The sequence below is a fragment of the Sipha flava genome, unplaced genomic scaffold (genome assembly GCF_003268045.1).
Source record: "Sipha flava isolate LNK unplaced genomic scaffold, YSA_version1 1_pilon_pilon, whole genome shotgun sequence".
Classification (NCBI taxonomy): Eukaryota; Metazoa; Arthropoda; class Insecta; order Hemiptera; family Aphididae; genus Sipha; species Sipha flava.
Window position 1 is genome coordinate 582,138 of NW_020272783.1, and position 18,692 is coordinate 600,829.

General features: G+C 32.1%; 1 protein-coding gene across 2 annotated transcripts in view; it reads left to right on the plus strand.

The window, feature by feature from the left end:
- Window positions 1-2,231: 2,231 nt before the first annotated feature.
- Window positions 2,232-18,692, plus strand: part of LOC112681965 (insulin gene enhancer protein ISL-2B) — a 49,704-nt gene continuing 33,243 nt past the window's right edge. Inside the window, exons 1-2 of one of the 2 annotated variants that reach the window (XM_025552358.1) lie at window positions 2,232-2,516; window positions 7,911-8,159. In XM_025552358.1, the coding sequence (XP_025408143.1) occupies window positions 2,483-2,516; window positions 7,911-8,159 (283 nt within the window). In that variant the 5' untranslated portion in view covers window positions 2,232-2,482. The remainder of the gene's footprint in view (window positions 2,517-7,910; window positions 8,160-18,692) is intronic. The other variant, XM_025552359.1, reaches the window with a different exon arrangement.

Genomic DNA, 18,692 nt, shown 5'->3' on the forward strand with positions numbered 1-18,692 from the left:
ATACCACTATTCTATCCGATATCTCCGATGCCCTGGCGGAGCATGGACACTCTGTGGTACGCGTGGTGAATATAAGAAAGAATCAACGTCCATTACCTCTTTTCCATGTCGAATTGGCACTTAAGAATAATAACCACACTATCTTCAACATATCAACATTGCTCCATTCCATTGTAGTCATCGAAAAACCACATTCTAAAATTAATGACCCACCTCAGTGTTTTAAATGTCAAGCATATGGTCATACCCGCAATTACTGTTGTCACTCCCCTAGGTGCGTCAAATGTGGTGATGACCATCTTACTGCGAACTGTATCAAAGACCGGTCACTCCCGGCTAAATGCGCTCTGTGTTCTAGTGATCACACAGCCTCATACAAAGGATGCCCAATTCGCAAGAAATTGGTACTATCAAATAAAAAAAAAAAACAAAAATGCCAGATACTCAAAGGCAAGAAGCTCGTACTCGTCATCATGGCAACAACACCAAAGTGGGTCCAACGTATGCCAACATATCTTCAGAGCAACCAAAACACACTACTTCTGATACTATATCTACATTTCTGATTGAAATAAAAATCTTATTAAACCCTCTACTTTCCCTTCTCACCGTCCTAATAAACAAACTCACAACGAATTCCCCATAAATTATCACAACCAATTACCAACAATTGCATTCAACCTATTTATGTAATCTATACGCCCTTATCTTTATATTAACCTTATTAATATTATTATATTTTTGGTTTTTTTTTTTTTTTTCTATTCTGTATACCTATTCAATATTATGATACAATATCTTATTGTTAATTTAATTTAATTACGTTGTAGATAATATAATTGTTGAGCTGTAATAGTTAATACTAAAAGCTAAATAAAAAAAAAAAAAATCTATATTATTATTATATTAATTTATATTAAATTAATAATAATATTAATAATATTATATATTAATAACCAGTACCGGATCAATCATTAATTATAAGATATTTCAAATAATTTCAATGGGCATGGAAATCGAAGTAATACAAGGAAAAAAAGAACAATTTTTAAAAAAAGGTATCTAAAAAATGTCTAAAAAGTGACCAATTATTGATTATTCTTTTCGATCCTCAACTGTATTGTTATTCCGTCAAATTTCACCTTTCGATTTCTTCTCAGGTGGTCTTCGTTGTGTCACATTATAATATAATATATTAGGCGTATAAGATATATAAAATTTACAAACTTATATAAGATACCTGTTGGCTATTTACAATGCACATAAACATATAATATTCTTAATAATACAACATCCAATTTCCGACAAATTTTGTTGACGGACAAAAAAAAAAAAAACGAATCGTAGATTTATAACAACATCATGATCTGTGTTTCTGACAGTAGACTCGTGCGCGTCTCAAAACGTGTCCGTGTAGTACATTGTACACAGGTATATAGGAAGTCTACGGTCGTGGTATAATAATATGTATAATAAAATGCATTACATATATAAATGTACTACATAAGAAACGTAGGACCTTTATTATACACACACACACACACCGTGCATGTAATAATTATATTATTAATATAGCTCTGTATGTGCGTATGGTGGCGGTGATATGTGAGGACTAGAAGCCGAAAAGAAAACGGAGTCGCGCGTGTGTATAATAATATAATGTCAAGAATAAAAAGGAAAAGGGTTGTGACCAGGTGTTTTTATTGCCGGAAGTTTCGATTGTCCGCGTCACGTTTAGGTACGCTTACCTACACGATATAATATAGGTATCCTTCGGTCGGGCGGTGGTTGCGGTGACGCGGCGACGTATATTGGTGGCGCTGTGTGCGTCGGTCGCGGCGCCTCGATCTTGTCACACGTCGTCGATTTTTATGTCTCCGACCGGGCCCGGCACCGAAATTCGTGTCGCGTATTTTATCTACCTGATTCACGGGCAGACGGTTCTTACCCGTTTTTGGCGCCAGTCTGCAGGACACACGGGATACGTGCGACTGCCGCACGGTGTATCACGCGCGGACGATGACGGCAACCGCGAGAATACAACCGAAAAAGACGGACAAGAATGAACACGCAGAGAGAGAGAGAGAAAGAGAGAGAGAGATAGAGAAACGATACGCCGAGGAAGCATAAAGAAGAAGGGATCACAAATACCGAAGAATATAATAATAATAGTAATAATAATAATAATAATAATAATAATAATAATAGTAATAGTAATAACAATAATAATATTGTACTGCGGTTCAAAACGTGCGGTGGACCCGGTCCGGGCGCGAGTGGTGTTCAGTCGGTCGCAAGGTCCGTCGCGGGATACAAGTCACACTCTCGCACACATAGCTCTACACATCACTTCCGTTGCTCCGCACACGTTTACGACGAGATACGCGCATATCGTTACGCCGCACTGCAAATATTTGCGCAGCGCTGCGGTTACGAGTGTAATCTGTTCGCAACAGCCGCGATCATCACGACGGGTTCAACAATGCCTCCGTACTACCACACTTCGGACGACAACAGTGAGTACCCGTCACGTTATATTATTACGTATGCACACGAATACGCGATGAAAACTGTCCGAGACGAACTGACCGAAGCTGCGATCTCGGACAAACGCACGCTCGTAACAGTGAGGACCAGCGGTCACGTCTCCGACCACCGTCCGGAGACGTGTTTGTTCGGGTCCGCGGTTCGTCTACGACAAGTTTCAACGCGTAACACGTTCGGCGAACACGTCATTTTTCGTTTTTTATCGAATTATTTTAAGTTCATATCTGTGCGCGCGTGCAACGCGGTCCACTATTTTCTTATTGTCATCTCCATTACGCGCATTACCGCGCGGTATGCACACGAATTATTACTACTACAATCGTTGTTGGTCGGCGCGCGCGCCTGTGAGAATTTTTATTTTTATTATACGACTCGGCCGTCGATGATGGTGTTGGTGGCGGCGGTGGCGGCGGCGGCGGCGGCGGTGGTGGCGGCGACGGCAACGGCGTCGTCTTGGTCTTGTACTTAAGGCGCCCACAAGGCGCCATAATAGCCCTACGATGCGATGATACGTGCGTCGTGCACATGATAATAATAACAATACGTAGCGCATGCAACCTTGGAACGTTACGTAAATCGTATTTTTTGGAATACCTCTAGGAAGGGGGTAATAATAGATAATACATCGACTATATATGTAGGTAACATGGCATTAAAAAAAATTTTAACCGATAAAGTTAAGACGAGCGTTAACGCTGTACTCAAATGAACTATACACTACGAGATCTACGGTACTAATATATTTTTGTTGTATACACGTAGCTGACTACATTATTATTTCTGGAGGAAAAAGAAATGTTTAAACGTAGGTACCGGTTATAATTGTTTGCTTGGTATGTTATAGATTCGAATATTAAAATACGCAAGGGTAAAATATGACGAGTCTTCAAATGTACGCCGCATCTTTTATCTCTAAAGTTCAATACGTATGTATAGTATAATGAATAAAATAATGTACTTATACAAAGTCGAAGTAATAAAACACTTATTATTGCGAAATTGACTATTGTATTACGGATGTATATTCTTGTTTTTACTTGATAGGTTTTCTGTCATTTAACGTTTCATCAACTTTCAGTCGAATTATTATTTGAAAATACTTTTTGCTATATTACATTACACACTGTACACCTTCTTTAAAAAAAAATTTGTACTCCATGTGAAAACATTTGACACCTACATTATATATCGTTGTATTGTTATAAAACAAAATTTCATATAAAACATTGTATTTATTAAAACTTCTAATTTCCTAAAACTTTATAACACGTATATACAATATACATCACACGAAACATTTATAGTTACTGTAGCGAGTATTATAATAGTTATATTGTCGTTAAAGTTTTCATGTTGGCCATTACAATACCTAACACAAATACATACATACGTATACTATTACTTATAGTTATAATAATTTTAAATGAAATAAGTTATATTTATTAACAGTACACTCCACTAATGTAGTCAACAGGAACCAGGGGAAATATATTAACCGTTAAAAATATTGACATAATACGGGGTGGATTTTCGTTGAAATAATTACTTTATTTATAAGGTAATATTTTCAATTTTTGCAACTGTTTTACTCTATCAGTGAACCAACTTAAATACACCATTTAGACTTAAGAGTGTAACTATTATGAAAAGCGTTTTTCACTATTTCAAATTAATAATATATAATTAATATATATATATAAATAAATTATTTTTATTTTCGCAATTAATATCCTTTGCATTATTTTTGCAAGTATATTTGATCAAATAAACAAAGTTTATGAGTATTAAGATTTTTTTCATTAAAGTTGTTCTATATATTTCATATTATCTTCCAATTCTAATTAATATTTATACCATAATCATTATATTCAATCATTTTTGTGATTTTTGTTTGTTTTTAAAAACAAAAGATGGTATTCACTTTTTTTAATACCTAACATAAAATCAATGATTAAAAAGTGCTATGAACATAAAAAAAAAATTTAAAGTAAATAAAAACTTAACATTTTACTATTATAAAACATAGTAAAATATTTCAATTAATGGTTTACCACCTATAATTTTGAAAAATACAAGCAAAAAGATTGTTAGTATACATTAAATAGTCCATAAATTATCATTAAGTAGGTAGATTCATTGTTATAGCATAATTACAAAAAATATTTATATACACGATATACAAACTACCACAGATTACCATTGCAAAGGAAACAGGAGTTAAATTATTTTAATATTTTCACCATATTTATGTGTAATTTTCAGCTGTAAACCTAACCTCATTCCAAAATGTTTCGGAACACTGCAAATGTATTATGATAATGTATAGATACGTTTTTCAAGAGCAAACGTATAGTTTTAATATTTTGGATACGTACAAATAATACAATATAACAGCTGTTTAAATGTACAATTTTGATATTTCAAATTGAGTACTCATATACACACGATATATATACTTATCCATAAATATATATGTGTAGGGATGTTGTCTGTAAAACGTTCATATATATATATATATATATATAAAATCTACGAATTGCACGTATTTAGGTATTTACAAGTTTTACGGACACTCATTTTTTCCTCACTTACATTTACGAACCACGGACCATACATTTTATAAAACATTTATTTTATATGTGTATAAGTGCGTGTATTTCTATATATATATATATATATATATATATACACATACACTATTTCACTTTTACCTCACGTCTTTTTTCACTGATCCTGTCCGTCGTTGAAGTTTATTATTTTAAAATTACTATATTATATATATCTACACCGTAGACCCAAGAGTTTTATACCATTATGATATATATATATTCACACACTAGGACGCACGCGCAGGTGTGTGTGTGTGTTGAAAAAAGTAATAACAGAGAAAAGTCACTCGAGGGACTAGCTGTAGAATCCCTTTCTTTGATTACACTTTTCGAAGGAGTAGGCTGCACTTGTTTTTCTGTTCTATACACAAAGTAATTTTCACACAGCGTTGCAGCACTTAAATAAACGAATAGTACTATATATAGTTGATATAGATACACATTTAAGCAGGTATATATCTTGTGCCATTTAAACATATATACGATATATCGAATCTGTATATAAATATATAGTAGAGTCAAAATGAATAATGATATATAAAACTATGAATTAATATTTTTTATTATCATATTTAAATAAGATTTATTGATGTATAAATATTTTTAACTATTAACTATAGTTATACATCAGTTTTGTTGTTTCATGTTGATAATATAAAATGTATAGTCTGTAAATGAATGAAATGCGGTGAGATATGCACTTACTTTCACATTGAAACGGATACTTATATATAGGTAGTATTATACTCGTGATGAATCCAGGGATAGAAATTATAATTTTGATATTTTATATCAAGTATTTTATGGTATGATATACTTTAAATTTTTTAATGGTAATAAATAATATGTATTTATATTTATAAATGAGAAATTTATTTTAATTCTTTTTTTTTTTTAATATAAAAGATGTAAAATATATTTCATGAAATTTACAATCGTAAAAAGTTATTATTTAGAACTTATTTAACAACTCAACGATTAAATATACAAACTTTATACCAAATTACATTAAACTTTATTATGATATATGCGTATGCGATAATACATTAACTGTACATATTCTACACCGTAGTATCATACTGTTTTTCTATGAACAAAAATATACATTTTTTATTTTATCCTTTTCCAACGTGTATAATTATACTTAATAGCTTCAATATGTAGTGATAATATTGAATTATCCCATGAAAATAATTACCGAAACGAAAAAAGTTACCATATAGATTCAATAGACATAGTTATATATATTGATCGTTCTATGTATGTATCATTAATAATTCGTAATATTTTCATGCATATGCAGCGCAATTTTTTAATTGTAAATCGTTTTCCTAAGAATAATAATTAGCCGTCATCATCTCGTTCAAATTAATCTATCCGAAAGACTGCTTTATGCGTATAATATGCCGTTTCTATGTGTAGATCAGCGAATTATCAATAGTTTGACGTTCAGACGATTCGAATTTTAAAATAATTCAAAGGCTAACAGACTGAAAAAAAAATGTCCATAACAACGTAGGTACGCACGAATAATATGTTTTCTAAAAATATTCGGATAAATCGAAATCCATAGATAAATATATCTAACTCTAACAAACATATCGATACTAGTTTTCCTATACATTTCTAACTGCAGTGTATGATAAGTATTGAGTTATTCCTTGTACAATATCGTGTCCGTTCGTTATAAATTATAATAATATAACATCGATGAATGTATTCGGTAAAGTCTTATGTTTGCGCTTCATATTTTATTCTTATAAACATTTTTCACCAAAGTCGCGCGGTATCGTTTGTCAGTAACGCGAACGCACGTTATGCGCGTGTGTGTGCTCCGCAGTGCACGCGTAATATTATACACACGCACACACGAGCGCGTACGCACCTGACGACGGGCGCGACGACGCTGTGTGGACGACCGACGCACAGCGACGGCGACGGTCGAATCGATAACTGCACGCGGAGACGAGCGCGCGCGCGCCGCCGCCGACCGTGGCCCGGCCGGCCATTTTACGGCGCGCGTCACCAATGGACGGTGTCGGTGGGCGCGGCCACGGGCGACGGCCAGACGGAGGCGGCCAGCGGTGCCGGTCATCCCGGCAGTACAGTGTGTAGTGCGGTGCCGCCGGGACGCGCGTCCGTCCCCGATATCGACACATCAGCAGTCATCGACGCCTGCACAGACGGAGGAGGACGATTTTTCCAAGTCTTCTTTTTATTTTTTTTTTTTTTTACACATATTATTTTTACTCTCGTGTCCGCGCCGAGAGGTGACGAGAAAATCGTTTACGACGTCACGTTCTCGTCTCGGCCCGGAGAACCGCCGCCGCGTACCGCGAATAATATTTATAATCGCCGTGCGCCGTATACTTGAACATCATCGACCATCGTACTTATGAATGCACACCGCTACGTCTTCTGCCCACTGCGTGCGTGACGTGTGTTATTAAACGCATCGCGTTGTTCGCTATGGTCCCGCTGCGGTCCGTACGACCGTCGTCGCTCTAATGAAAACGCCGCGGCTGCTGCGACGACAACGACATCAATAATAATAATAATAATAATAGTAATAATATTGAGACTCGTGTTGCATAATTACAGTGTTGATCGACATTAGTGTTCGTACGTGCGTGTGCCTGCGTGCGTGCGTGCGTGTAATATATATTCGAGTCCTGCAACCATATACGCGCGTACCTACGGAACGTTTCGTCGAACGCCAATTGCAAATCCGTTTTTATTTTTTCCTATACACAGTTTGCACGCGGTCCGAGTTGGTCGCCGACGGCGGCGATTGTTTTATGGTCGAACGAGCACCCACCACCGTGAGTTCGACAGCGTCCAGCGCGTGGGCGCCGGGACACGCGTGGTCCCAGTACTGCAGCCCGTCCGCTGGTTCCACGCTGGCCACCCTGATGCCGTCCGCCCTGCACAGGGGCCCCCTGAGAATATCGCCCATCAAGTCCGAGCCGTATGACATGGCCGCCGACATACCGCCGTCAATAAGTAAGTCGCTATTCCACATGCATTTGTATTTATTCAATCGTTAAAACATTACGTAGTATATGCGTATAGCGCCGTTAGGAATACGCATGATTTAAACTAAAAAAGTAAAAAAAAATTAAAAATGTCACGTTATCACGTGACAATAGCTAATATGCAGCCCGTTATTGTTTACTTAATTCGAATTATGCAAATATATAGGTAATGTCAAAAATATATCATGATTTATACATGTTCAACTACCTATTTTATAATGAGTAGTATTGATGCAAGTGTTTACCGTTTGACACAAACGTATAGGAGTTCGCTTATGGTGCACACAATATAGTTAATAATTGTATATTGTAAAGAAACCGAATGTTAGGAGATTGATGTTTGTATATAGACTTATAATATTTTAAACCATGTGAATCTATTATAACAATGCGTGTGAAAGATATTCATGTGTTGTAACAAATAGTTTTTGAAATTTAAAAATCTGTAGGTATATGTGTACACATTATTGTAATTAAAATGAGATAAAAATAAGTCTTATAATTTAATAAAATCGTGTTCGTGGACAGCTTTTGCGCTTATAAATTATTTGTTTAAGAGAACAGATTTTCAAATTATTTTTAAAATTATAATTTTTTTTTATAAGTATTGTACACCAAGTATATGATGCATTAATACTTTAATAAAAATGCGTTGTTAAAAATCAATACATTTATATTTTATCATTATGGTATATAAATATAAGAATATAATATATAGTCATACACATATAAAATAAGTCATAAAATCTAAATACTACCATATATAAAATAATACAATAATATATACGTAAAAATACTTCAAAATTGAAATATAATCACTACATGACATTTAACGTGATATAATGCTATTGTTTTTATATACATATATGTAATTTATATTATTTATGCTTAGGTAACAGGTTTCTATAACACAGGAATGGTAAAAAATTTAATCGATTTAAATTTACTTTAATTAATTATTAAGGGTAATGTGCTATATATTTTATACATTCAATATATACGTACCTACTACTGTAGTTATCTATATAATATATATACATAACTATATTTTAGATCCGAAATATATATTATCAGGTCCAAGCTTTTAATTAACAAAAAATTATTATTGTATAAATCAATACTGAAACCCATCTGGGTTTACGGCATTTGAATATGGGGATGTGCCAAATCTTCTCAAATACGTATTATATAGGCCTTTCAGTCAATCTTTCTTTATTAAATAACACTTTCGGCATGGTGTGTTTCCGATATCTCACAACACAAAGACCTTAAAATTAAAATAGTTTCTTTAACAATTAAAAACTACTATAAAAAATTCCACACCAAATCAATTAATTCTACTAATTTACTAATATCCACCTCAGCCAGTGGTTGCATCCCAGATAACCATTCACACCGATTAAAAAGACATTGGTGTTGAGATCCTTTGAATCACATCTTATTAGTTAACCAAATAAACTTCTCTTCAAGTCTGAGGGTATCCACAATGGTGAATCTTCTTCCCCTCGTTATTTCATGTTCTAAATTTATATTAGTCTTACCAAATGTAAAATTATATTAAAGATTGTAAATGTACTTACGTTTAAATAAACAATTAAAATAAATATCCAAAATGTATCTATATATACTTAGGTTTAACGCATTTAGATTTTGTATGCATTGATTTATTCACATCAATCATCTTTATAAGTAAATATTATAGGTATATACATTAGTATTCGTATTCTGTTTTAATATTTATTTCAAGTCTTGCATAAAAAATATACATTCAGTTAATCAAAATACTACTAAAATGTAACTTACTAAACAATTTACAAATACTGTTTTATGAAATCTTAAATTTACAACTATAAAACGAAAATTATTACACCTAAATTACTTTGTGTACATATTATGTAATTTAAATTTAATTGTTTAAATAAATAGCTTTGGTAATTAAACACAAAGAATAAACAATATTGTTTAATATTATTATATTGACGGTAAAGTTTAGACTAAGACACTATTTGCACATATTGCCGCATATTTAAAGCTCGAATAATCACCAAAACTAATGTTAATTTTATATTTTGTCTGTAGTTCCAAAATTATAGATTCTTAAATTACACACGCATAATGCATTAATTTTTTTTCAATGTACATACATGTCGTCTGTATACTTATATATAAGTACTTATATACCATGCGTATCTACTTTTTTTTTATAGTATTATCTTTTAAAGTAGATTGTATATATTTATATATATATATATATTGAATTTGGATGCAAACACATAATATTTTTATCTTTTAGATAAATATAAGTATAAATCTACACAGTATCCTATCCAACAATTTTGTATACTTATATTTGATATTTAAAAAATATAGTATATACATAGGTTATATACCTATATATACCTATATATATTTAATGTTATATAAAAAATAATTTACAACATATTACATCTATTTTAAAATTGCAAACATTTTTATAGAATACACCAACATGTTTAATGTGTAAAAATATGATATTCCTGGGAATTTCACACTATAATTCATGTGTTAACTTTCATATTTTAAATTAAAATTAGAATGTAAACTGTACTTACTACAGTATTTATTAAAATATCCACCATTCGAACCAATGACATTTATTTAATTATTTTTTTATTCTAAACCATACATTAAGTTGGTATATTATAATTATTTTAATTATTCTTCCTTTATCTTTTTATACTGCCAATTCTCTTTTCGGACCTATACATTATACATAAAAATCCAATTTAGATACATATACTGACAGTATGTATATATCAATACAATTTAAACTATTAATCACCCTAATTACATTATCATAAGGGCATTGTTAAAATTAAAATGATTAAATATATTTCAAATTTAAATGTATTAGTAAGCATGTATATATATGTTTTTTTTTTTTAAATAATGGGTTTTAAAATATTTATTTATTTACTATCAAGCATTAAATTAATATATAGGTACTCGTATAATCTAATTACAATTATGTTTTGTTATGCTGTTAAACGATAGGTGTATAATAAGTCGAATGATTATAATTTATAATAAAACACAACAATATTAGATAAATGGTACCTATCTAATGTATTTCATCTTTGTATATATTTTTAATTTAATAACTCGAGTTATTAAATTTATTTATAAATATCTGCATATGTATATAGTTTCATAACGAGAACTATAGGACACATAATTTTTAGCATGTAGGAAACATAACTTTTAAATTTTAGTTGATAATACTTCTAGCTTCGAAATAATGATGATTGTATATGTACATTTTATTTAATTACACAAAACACTGTTACCCAAACGAAAATTAACTATTATAATGTTTAGAAAGTTAATGTAGGTACTTGAAAATATTCTGTTTAATCCCGTTTGTGATTTATATTGAGCACACTTCTCTACACAATTATAATGTCAAGTCTGATCTAATATTCAAATATGCACATGCAGATCAAGGTTTGATTATCGTATAGTTATGAAAGTCCTATATATTTAGAATTTGTTTTTTCATAATGTTCTTCGAGTTGTTACTTAAATGCGCAATGTCATTGTCTTATTTTATTATATTATTTAATTACTAAAAGAGTAATATACAGTTTAATATGTGTTAACTTTTATTACTATTCGATTTTTATGCTAACCGTTCTTAGAACTGAAACATATCTAATGATTTTATAACATTTTCCATAGATAGTTTAATATATTTTTTAAAAGATTCTATTGAAATTTGAGAAACATTAAGATAACCATCAACCGGATTTTATCGACCTACCCAGACCTCTAAATCTGCTCATAAAATTGTATTATGTATATATTTTTATATTTTGTACCACAGTTACAATAAATTATCGTTATTTTTATTTATTGCGAATAGTATTATTTTATCGATGACTTCATTGGTTGGTTTTTGCCTGTATCATTGAATATATTATAATTTATAATTCTCACACACACACACACACACACTTGTATTTTGACATATCATGCATCTTCCAAATTCTAATTTTCGCGCGCGCCTGGTCCTTATAATCATAATCATAGTATAGAATGTATGGAACGAAAATACCTATACCATTTAATGGGTTTACGTAACACAAGTCTCCGTCAATTTGTTTAATAATTTTGCTCGTTTTGGTTATTAGTAACAATTGAAACCACTACTGTTTCACAAAACAGCTATTGTTACGCATAATATTTTTCTAAACAACGTACCAACACAAAAGTTTAACGTTGTTACAGTTACGTGTGCACGTTAAACGCATACAATTCGTAAGAATTAGAGATTTCAAACCTGCCGTCGCTAAGTACACATACATGTTAGATGTAAGTACATACGCGTAGAATACGTAATTACGCGTTTTTACATACTCGAGCGCGGATAGGTTATGGTATACTCGTATGCGTATCGTGTCCGGCTACTGTGGTAAAGGTTGAAACCGCTTGTACAATCTCGTTTGCCGGTCAAAGAATTTAATTGTTTCTACTCCCCCCACACACACACACACACACACACACAATGTATTCTCACTACGAAGTCCGTGCGTACGATCAATAGCACATATGAAATCTTGGCAAATAGCCAGTAGAGCTCGATATAAATATTTACGCTTATTCGAAGCAACTAAGAATATCGGTAAGGGTTCTAAACCATAACGCTAAAGGTATTGTTGGTACGCGACATTCATGTTGCGGGTATTATTTTTTGGGAATCGGTTAAAATGTGTGAGAAAAAAAAACACATCGTGTTTGACATTGTTCTAATCGTGGCCCAATGCATAAATTCAGTCGAACACACTGTTACACACTGTTTATCGAGTTATTGCAATAGAGGATCTTGTCTTATGCTTCGAATAATTTTTCATTATAACTTTGACAAAATGAATTATTAATTTAACTATTTAACTATTATTAATTTAACTGTACGTCAAGAATATTATACTCGTGAAGTTAAAACAACGATTTTGTAATCAACGACTCTTTTAATAACATGCATGTTTTTTTAGCACTGCACTACTGGTAGCTGCTATATCATTATGTAAAGGTACTTATTACGTAGTATTAGTTACATATAAACCTATGATAAGGACGATGATGATATGTAATAATAGTAAAATTCAATCGATTTAATATTGTTTGATTTATAAATAATTTGAAGTACAGGTATCAAAACTACTTCAAATTATTCATGTCAATTATTATTAAGTGGATATACTATGTATACAATATGTATCAATGCATTCCATTCTCTGAAATAAATTATTTATTTATACTATGGCGATATACGCCTAACATAAATTTAATGAAACGCATAAAATACTCATTCACACTTCAAAAATATATACACTTATTAAATATTGCTTTATTTTACGATGCAAAACTGTACATAGGTATATACGTTGATATAATATTGTTAATTTGATAAAATAATATTTCAAAATTTTGAACAGAACATATTCGTATTTGTTTCATAGGAATGCGATTTCAACAAAATACATCCGTATTATGTAAATAGATCTTTAATTATTTTACAAAGAGAAATTATTTAGAATTTATGTAGTAGTTTTTCCAAAAAAGATTATATAATATAATTTTTTATTGAACATAACACACATATAATTTTTTATAATATGTACCTGTATATATTATGATAATTATAATATATTATCATTTATAAAAGAACATTTTTCCTAATAATCCGATTTGTATAAATTGTTCACGTTGATTGTATTGTAAAAATATTTTTTCCCCTAAAAGTTGGTAAAAAACAGTTTTATATACTATTTTTTTTTTTTATAAACAGCAGATTTACAATAAAAATATTAATGTTATAATGTAGTAATATTTATATGTTTTATAAAATGACACAAATTAATGAAATTTAACTAAACAATACTTGTAAAACTTAATAAAATTTTAGTAGATAGGTATTCATGATATAATGTATTTAGGAACTGACGTGATTCCTATTAAAAAGTCCCAATGAAAACATAATATACCAATATATACGTAATTGTAAGGAATCAAATGTACGAAATGTGAATAAAGCTAAATGACGAGTTAATATATGTTGTATAGCCGTAAAGGGTTTATTACGAAAACAAGTAGATTATAGTGACATAAATTGACTGACAGGTGACATTTCCGCCAAAGCCGCGCATTGGTTAATGATAATAATAATAATAATAATAATAACAATAATAAAAATCGTATCATAAGCGACTCGTAAAATAAGAGAGAAAAAACAAGGGGCAATAAAATAATTTTACAAGTTTAACGTCATCACGTTATTTTCAATTCCTGAACGTACACACGTATACATATGTATATTACTCCATATTATAGGACAGTGTGGGACGAACGGTCTTGTATTCCGATGCGTGGTGTTATTTTTTTAATTTTTTTTTTTTTTTTTTTTAATACGAGGAATAAAAAAAAGTATATAAAGAAAAACTAGTTTCGGCGCGTCGTCTTTGTGATTCTTCCGTCTCCGTCACTCTCACTCTTTTCGTGGTTTTTTTTTTTTTTATTTCTTCTTTCTCTGTCCCTGTGTCCGCCGTCTCTCTTGTTCTCCACGGAACGACGGCGAGTTTCTTCTTCTTTTTACATACACTTAACACGTATACGTATATACACGTATGGATATAAAACTGTTTTTCGTCTCACTCTATCCGTCCGGTACACACGCACCAACACGAACGCACTCGGTGTATATATTGAAATTAGCGCGGCATCGATCGTTTATTGGATTAATTATGTGCGCCGGGGCACACATTAAAACCGCTGCCGCCGCCGTTGCTGTACCCGAAGTCTCTGCCGCCACCGCCGTCATGTTGTCTTATTTTTCTTTTTTTTTTTTTTTTTTAATGACCGTCTCATTGTTTTATCGTCTGTCGGTTGCGCGGACCGTCAACACGTTTTATATTATTATTCGAAAAAAACGTACTACACAGAGAGAAAGAGAGAAACAAGTACATAATATAATATATATATACATATACACATGATGAAGGAAAAGAAGAAAACAACTGAAATAATAAAACCCATAAAATAAGACTGCACCCACTTGCCGCCGGCGGCAAAGATACACCTATATATATATATATATATATATATACGAATGTATAGGTCTTCCTTTCTCGCGCACCGTTGTTTTTATACAGCGTCTCGGTATAAAAGACGATTTTTATTTAAATGTTAATTTATTCATTATCTCGATATCCTAGACGTGATGGTAGCGATGTACTCGTACTTAGGATGTTTCAAACGATTTTCGTCCGTAAGTTTATATCCGCATGCGCAGTGGCGTACATACGTTGGAGGATTTCCGGGTTCAAACCCCCCCAGGGCCAAAAAAAAAAAAAAAATTGTTTTATTATTGATCACGTGTAATATATTCGTAGTTTCATTATTACGCTTTGAACTTAAAATATACAACTATACAAATATTATGATAATTAAATAATTATATTGATAGGTGTTTGAAAAGTTTTGTTAACTATGCGGTTTTTTATATTCCAATAACCAGTGGCGTAGGTAAGGGGGGATTGGGGGTTCAAACCCCCCATTCGAAAATTCTATAATAATATAAAAAGAATTTTTTTAATGTACCCATATTTGTTTTTTTTCTATTACTATAATTATTTCAAGTTAACCCCCCCCCCCCCCATTAATAATCTATACCTACGCCCCTGCCAATAGCTAAATAATATCTGTTTATAGCAATTATTTATCTATTTATCAGTGCAACGAAAAAAAAAGATAACTATTATTTTTGTTAACCCCCCCTCCCCCAGAGCAAGATCGAATGTACGCCACTGCGCATGCAAATCGTGTGTTGCTATTATTATTATTATAGTATTTTTTAACACATCGAAAATCCCTCATCGAACAAGTCTTAGAATATGGCGTGAAAATAATATATTAAATGTTGTTGTTATTATTGATTTCACGTTATCAAACTTAAATTACGATCCGTAGTTTTCGTTACTGCGGTGCATATTTTAAATTCGTCGAGTGTTCGCGCACGGTAATGTTTTCGACGGCAGTCCAAAACGGTGATAAATTATACCTTGAGAGTGTATGTCTGCTCTGTGATGTAATTTGTCAATGACATAAACTGTATACAGAAATACTGATTATATATTAGGTACAGTATGACCGAAGCGTTAATATTCAAATAAATTTTAACTGGTCACTGTGCCCTTGTAGCTCAAAGTTTACACAAGATAAGACAAATAAAAACGTAACCTACGTAAATAATAGAGAGTTCAATATTATAAACCCAAAATGTAAATCTAACACGCACGTGGTATGCATGCACGTGTATACCATATTTACCGAAAAAACCTTAAATGGAAACATAATTTTCGTGATAACATACGTATAAAAATAAACCAAAAAGATATTTTCTCTAGTATTTTTTTTTTTTAGCATTTCATAATTGAATTATTTTAATAATATTATTCTGCATAAAATAACAGTCAATCGGTAGAACAACTGTAACTAAAAGCATACCTAGTAGTGTTTCGAAATGCAATGTTCGTTTGAGTCATTGGTTGTATACATTGTATTTGTTCTATTTTTTCGCGGTCACATATCTAGTATAAAACCATACGCGTTACCGTATAATATGCACGTAACGCGTATTATACAATATTTACCTTTATTCCTAGGTTTTAAAATTATTCGAACGCGTGTACACGGTTATAATCAATCTTATGTATATAACGAAAACAGAATCGACCACGTGTAAAACGCGCGCGCGCAAAGCGTAGAATTTTTGTAAAGGTGTACGATTCACGGCGGCGGTTTTATGTTGTAAACGTACGGGCACGTATATTACCGAGTGTTGTAGGATAAGGAGAGAAAAAAAAAGCCGCTTTGCTCTGCGACGTCGGCGCGCACACGGTGGCCGCGTGCGATGAATTTTCTCGCGGCGAACGTCGTGTCGGCGTTAATGAGCCGCACGTAACGCGCGCGCGGCGCCTCGACAATACATAATTTATCGTTTACGTCTGCTGCGGAAAAGTCGTGCGCATGCGGAATTCGATACCGCTCGACGCCACCAAAACTGTTAGTTCAGGCCATGCCAGTAATTTAGTCGAGTGGTTAGTGATTTACTAACTACTAAACGGTTTAGTAACCGAAAAGTGTTCAGACACAACTAGGGTTTAAAACTGTTTTAGTTTTCATTAGTAGTCGTTTCGGTGCTGTGAAAAGTGATACATTTATTATGTATTATATATTTAAATTTTAACGTTTGACATAAATATATAGCTATAACTTTTGAATTATTCAATCACAATACAACAAAAAATTCTCAGAACGTTTAAAAATAAAATTATATTATATTTATATTGAACATTTCGAACGATTATTTCGAGACAACTCCCGATTATAAAAATGTCTCGATTAATAATATTTCGTTTACTGAAATCATTCGATTTTACCCATCACTAGTTCAGACCCGAAGCTAGCTTATTTAGTTATCAGTCGGGAAAGATGGGGTGCTACTCGACCAAAAAAATAGGATAGAATAGATTGACTAAATTAAATTACTTTACTAAACTACACGACTAAATCGATCTTTTCATATATGATAAGTTATTAAAATACTCGCTACTTGACTAAATTACTGGCATAGTCTGAACTAATGCCTTTAGCGCCGTCGGCGGTAACGGAAAAGTTGTCGTACAAGTTACGCCGTATCCCACGTAAACACCATGGTTATGATTTTCCATAAATCCCCGCTCACTCGTTCCTTTTTTACCGTCGTTACCCGGTCTTTTGGTTAATATTTTCCATAAACTTCCCCCCCCCCACCGCTTCGTTGCCATTCCTTTTCCTTCATGCATACACATAACAAGTGTAATACTCGTATTATTTGTTTTCTTTTAGCCTGCAGGTACATTACGTGAATCTAATATAGACTCCGAACTTATCGACCGGTTTTCGTATATCATTTAGCGTTGCACATAGGATGATTGAAATCATGACGTTGGATAGACAACCATCGGGTGGATAGTCTAAGTAGCCGCGACCGATGAACCGAATAATAGATAAAGGATTTCGGTTCTGTCCGTACAGAATAACCGTCTAAAATACACTCTTATAGAGAAATTTTGATATTTTCAAGAATTGGAATATGCATTTTTCAATATATTTTAGATTTATCTACGATTTTTCTACGTCCACTAAGAACTTTTCAATAATAATCAAGAATAAAACAGAACTCGATCATACGTTTCTAAATAAAAGAATTTAAAACTTTTTAAAACTAATTGTGAACATATAAAAATTATTTTTTTCACCATTCATGTACATAATATATTACACTGCGTAGATACTTCAAGTACTTAAACATCAGTGTAAAAACAAAAATTTCATCTTACAAAATTGTAAAGACTAAACAAATCTAACGAATCAAATCTATAATAGATACATGAAAATTGTTGTTATACAATTGGCTTATGTA